Source organism: Montipora foliosa, chromosome 5 (genome assembly GCF_036669935.1).
Source record: "Montipora foliosa isolate CH-2021 chromosome 5, ASM3666993v2, whole genome shotgun sequence".
NCBI lineage: Eukaryota > Metazoa > Cnidaria > Anthozoa > Scleractinia > Acroporidae > Montipora > Montipora foliosa.
The window spans coordinates 31,544,419-31,549,418 of NC_090873.1; the positions used below are offsets into that span (position 1 = coordinate 31,544,419).

General features: G+C 37.8%; 1 protein-coding gene across 3 annotated transcripts in view; it reads left to right on the plus strand.

Annotated features, from left to right (window-relative positions):
* The window catches only part of LOC138003963 (uncharacterized), a 37,339-nt gene that overhangs the window by 364 nt on the left and 31,975 nt on the right, over nt 1–5,000 (plus strand). For 2 of the 3 annotated variants that reach the window (XM_068850296.1, XM_068850295.1), the window contains exon 2: nt 4,872–4,969. The exons of the other annotated variant lie outside the window; for it this stretch is intronic. In XM_068850296.1, the coding sequence (XP_068706397.1) occupies nt 4,888–4,969 (82 nt within the window). In that variant the 5' untranslated portion in view covers nt 4,872–4,887. The remainder of the gene's footprint in view (nt 1–4,871; nt 4,970–5,000) is intronic. 3 annotated transcript variants of the gene reach the window in all.

Genomic DNA, 5,000 nt, shown 5'->3' on the forward strand with positions numbered 1-5,000 from the left:
TTTCATTAATAACACATTCAGGGCTGTCTGACAGGTGCATATTTGATATCAGTCCTCATTACACAAGGAGACACTGGTAACATTCCTGTTATCCCATACTTACCTTAATCGTTAAAAACTTGTTGTCAGTTCAAGTTACAGGATTACGATAATATGCATGATGACTGTGGCTCAAGGAAATCAGGGAAAGCCGTGGTTCCTCTGAGCCTTTCAATAATAATAATAATAATTTTTTTTTTTCTTATTATTATTATTATTATTATTATTATTATTATTATTATTATTATTATTATTATTATTATTATTATTATTATTATTATTATTATTATTATTATTATCAAATGCTTGGATATTATTGATTCAATATTTGATCTTTGATAGATGGGAATGTAATTCTTTGTTAATTCACAACGGAAACGCAATGAGCTAAAAAGCGATTTTACTGGTACCTTTACTTAATTCTGCCGACCACGAGTTTACCCGTCAATAGGAAAGGAGAAGAAAGGAATTTTATTCGTGTGTCTAGTCATCTAGTGCTGGAGCACTAATTGGGACACTGTAAACTGAAATCAACAACTTAACGCAAACAAAATCCTCTCGGTGCAGAGTAGAGAACCAACAAAAGCTCAACCCACATATGTCGCGGAGTCTGGAAATCGAAACCAGGCAACATTGGTGGGAAGCAAGTGCTCTCACCACTGCGCCAGCCCAGCAACCCACACGCTTTCTGAGTGAATGCCGGGCTAATATATAAACCCGAAGGTAACATTTCAAACGGAGAATAACATAGCCAAAATCATAACTGACAAAAGGCCACCGACTGTGCAGTTGACTGTATACACTGAAGTTTGGAACGATGCCACCAGACACCAAAGTGAGATTTAAACTCGGCCTAACCGCATGCAAATCATCAAATGAAAATGTATCACTCTGCGCAAGAAAATGAACACGTAAATTGGGATTTTTGGATTCAGTTCATGTAACAGCAGTGACATTCCAACACTGATTCAAATAAACCGCTTTTATTCATAAACTAATGCACTAATTGCAATTGCTTGATACGAAGGTTCCTAGCAAAGAGTTGGAGTTTTATATTAGCCGAATACTTATTATTCATTACTGTGCAGGTAGGCCGGCAGTTATAATAGGTGGTTTGCAACTGATCTCTTAAGATAACAATATTGCTGGTGGACGAACAAAAGATCTTTTGTTTTTGCCCACCAACTTGGCGGCGATGACGTAACGTGAAAACCACGTATACTAAAAAAGACTCCAATGCATATGTCGCGCAAAATCGCAGTTAATTTGGTTTCTTTCATTTAAAGAAAAAGCATCTTATCGATTCACTTCGCGCAACTTCCCTGCAGAGCTTAATACGTAGAAATATTTTAAAACAATTACTCGCCCAAGGCAAGGTGAGTAAAAAACAATTAAGACAATTGATTTCTTCGACTGTCACTCAGTGAAACGGCTTGCGGCCATTTTGAAAAACCCGCTGGGGTGATTATCGCGTAGTAATCACCTCAAGTGCAACCAATCAGCGCAGAGAATTTTCAATCATCACCTATGTAATTAGAGGGATTTTACTTGACCCGTGAAACAGAAAATAATAGTCATTGTGTAACACTACCTCCTAATTAGACCTATTGTTTTTCTGTTACTCAGACTATTTACACGAAAACACCCAACGATCTTTTGTGAAAATTTCTGACGTTTAGGTCTGATAAACGAAGTAAAGTATTACAATAACTGTCGTATAATTTATCTCTTCAGTTGTGTCATTATTGTGTGTTCTGTTTTTGTGTCAGTTTTTTCATCCTCGATCTTGTATACACCATGTGATAGGGGATTTTACGCACAAATAGCGTGTAATATTCCACTGTATATTTCACGGGTCAAGTAAAATCACTCTATACTAATAAAACTTCATGTTGCTAAAATTCACCGCCAATGAGCTAATTTTGAAAAACTATATGCTATGAGCAAGCGGCTTTCCCTTTGTGATACACTTCTCATTTAAAAGCTGTGTTGCACCAAACCTGGTCAGCTCTTTACTCCAAATAGAAATGTTGTTGCAGAACATGTCATGTGTTTATTTTCGACTAAGTGCGGTCTCGCGAAGTCTTGCAGCGAAAAAGGAAGAACCTGCACGTACAGAAATAACAGGGCTAGCGCTGAGGCCTCAGGCAGCCTTGACTAAGGCTCGCCCCCTTTAGAATTAATCGGATTTGTTACATTTTTCTCGTTACCTAGACCCTCCGTGAGGGTACACTAAGTTGCCTGTGGTACGTGCACCGTTACAGACATTTTTTTCAAGTTGGGGGTTCATTAAGACCATTTAAGGGGTCACCCAGAAGTCATACCAGCAGAGGCCCTTTGGCTCACAGGTTCTCACACGTTCGTGGGACGAAAAAAAATCTGTCCTTGCGTAATATGTAGCTCTAAAGGTGCACGATATTGTTTGGCATTGTCTATCATTGTAGTGCCATGGTAGAAGCCTTGGGTAAATAGCCTGAGAAGACATGTGGTTACTAGCAAAGTACTGAACCCAGAAAGATTGAAGAAAATAAATGGGAAGTGAGAAACATTGGCTTCTGGGCTGACATGTTGATAAACTTCTTTTCACCACAAGTTTAAGCGTGCCCTCTGAGCATCTGACAGCTTTGTAATACTAAAGTTTACTAAAGTTAAGCCCTCTCCGGCGGGATTAGTGCCTGGATGGGTGACCAAAAACATATACGCCTTCGTAAAACAGAAGCATTGGACCGAAAATACTATTAACGCTAACAAATGCGAACTTAGCAAGGTACAGATTTTGTTAACTTGCTTTATGCAAAAACAAATGTTGATGCAAAGGTAAATAAATATTGATATACAGTTTTTAGAAAGAGCAGAAGGAAGTTTCCAGTACGGTCGCTCGTGAATAACATATTTACGACATGAAAACAACATTAATTTTGAACCGTGAATATAGAATATAAACAGTTACGATCAGCGACAAACATTTTGGGAGATTTTTGCTACGTTCAATTTTGTTATTGTACGTTTTGGCTACACAAATAAATCGCAAAATCGAAATTGACATCGCCGGAATTCAGTGGGTGCCGTGATTACTAGTAAGTTACCGCGGCATGTTTACTTGCCAAACAGTGAAGCATCTGTGTCAAATGATGGCAAGATACCGGGTTTTCGTAAGTTTCTTTTTCTGTCAAGTGTTATAAAGTTTGACAATAAATGAGCGAATTCAAAACAAAGATAACAATCGCCCACCATTGTTTCTGCAAAGTCAAAAATTTACTCTCCAAGACGAGGTTATTTATCACCAAGGTAATTCCATCATTTTGGAAATAGCAGCTACTTTATTATTCACCGGCGTCACAATTTTTTGCTGATTTTGGGGCTCATTTTGCTGAAACTCAAGCACGCTTCCAACTGACCTGTTTATTTTCATGAAACCTTTCCTCCTTACAGAGTTATACTAAAAATATCCTCCCGTATCACGTTTCAACCTTAAGCTAGAAAATTCAATACACAACATGATAGTATAATTCACAAAGGCAGAAAATATCACAGAATCCTTTTCCAGCGAAACATTTTATTGAAACAAACAACATAAGATGCACTAAAACGCCATTGCTGGTTAACGAGAATAACAAACTCACGAGGCAGAATATATATTTATATTTAATTAAGTTTGCACAACACAAAAACGCTAACCTCATTTTGACACGAGAATGCTTTACTATTGCCATAAAAACTATCCAGTTAAGCTTGCATATTATAAAACATGATGAATTCATAAAGGCCACCTTTTCCAGCGAACAATTTTTTCAAACAAACAACATATTTGCCCTTGGAGGCGAAAACCTCTTCCTATTTCATTGCGTGCGTGAAGACAAGAAACTCAATCGTGTCAAATTACCATGTACTTCAGGTTCAAACCCTTTCCTGAAGAACATTTTCCTTGAATGACAAGAAAATGCTTTACTATTGCCATAAAAACTATCCAGCGCACATATCATAAAACATGATGAATTTGTAAAGGCCACCTTTTCCAGCGAACAATGAAACAAACAAACAGCATATTTGCTATTATTGCGTGCGTGAAGCGAAAGAACTCAATCGTGTCAAATATGCGCAATATTACAACAAACTAAAATTTCAGGATCAAACCGTTTCCATGAAGAACCTTTTCCTTGAATAATGAAGCACAAAGTAGACGACAAGCTTTCTTTCAAATAATTCTTGGCTGTCACATTTCCAATTTTTTTTACCTGAAGACTGTGCAGAGTTGATTACAGATCCCCACTTAAGGTGTTCGATTCGTTCTCTGTCTTTGTTGAACCCATAAGTTACCAGAGAATTTTCCATTTGGTTTCAGTGTTCTACATAACAGCACACTTGGTAAATATTATTTTAGAAATACAGCTCACTTTGATTTCTGCTCGACCGGCGACAGATTGTTGTCGAAGTCCATTACTCGTCGCTTTTGAGATTCCAGGTGTTGGTTCACCGCCTGCCTAGTTTATCCAACTGACTTTCCATTATTGAGCTCCATAAGGGTATATTTTGTTTAAGGATCCACTAAAACGCCATTTGCGTTACCGGCATGACTTTCGACGCCATCGCAGGCTAAGTTAATGATTCTACTGTGTCCACCAGAGAAATCTACGCAGTTCCACTACCCTCTAGATACTAAGAAAATACACGCAGAAGGCTCTATGCACAAAGATACCACTTACCAGGGGAGTGACAGGCAAGACTTTTACCGACACGGAAAAAAAATAAATAACACCGAACAAATGCCATCCATTTTTAGACAGAGATTGCCATACGGCAACCCAGTAAAAAAACAAATGCTTTTTTTATAGATTGAGAGGCCAAGCCATGCATCCTGGAAAAATAGAAGAAAGTTTATCCCGAAGAATCTCCTTCATAGCATACATGTTTGTTACTTTAATCCTTGAAGGTAATTGCAGTTTTTACCACAACTGCTTGTA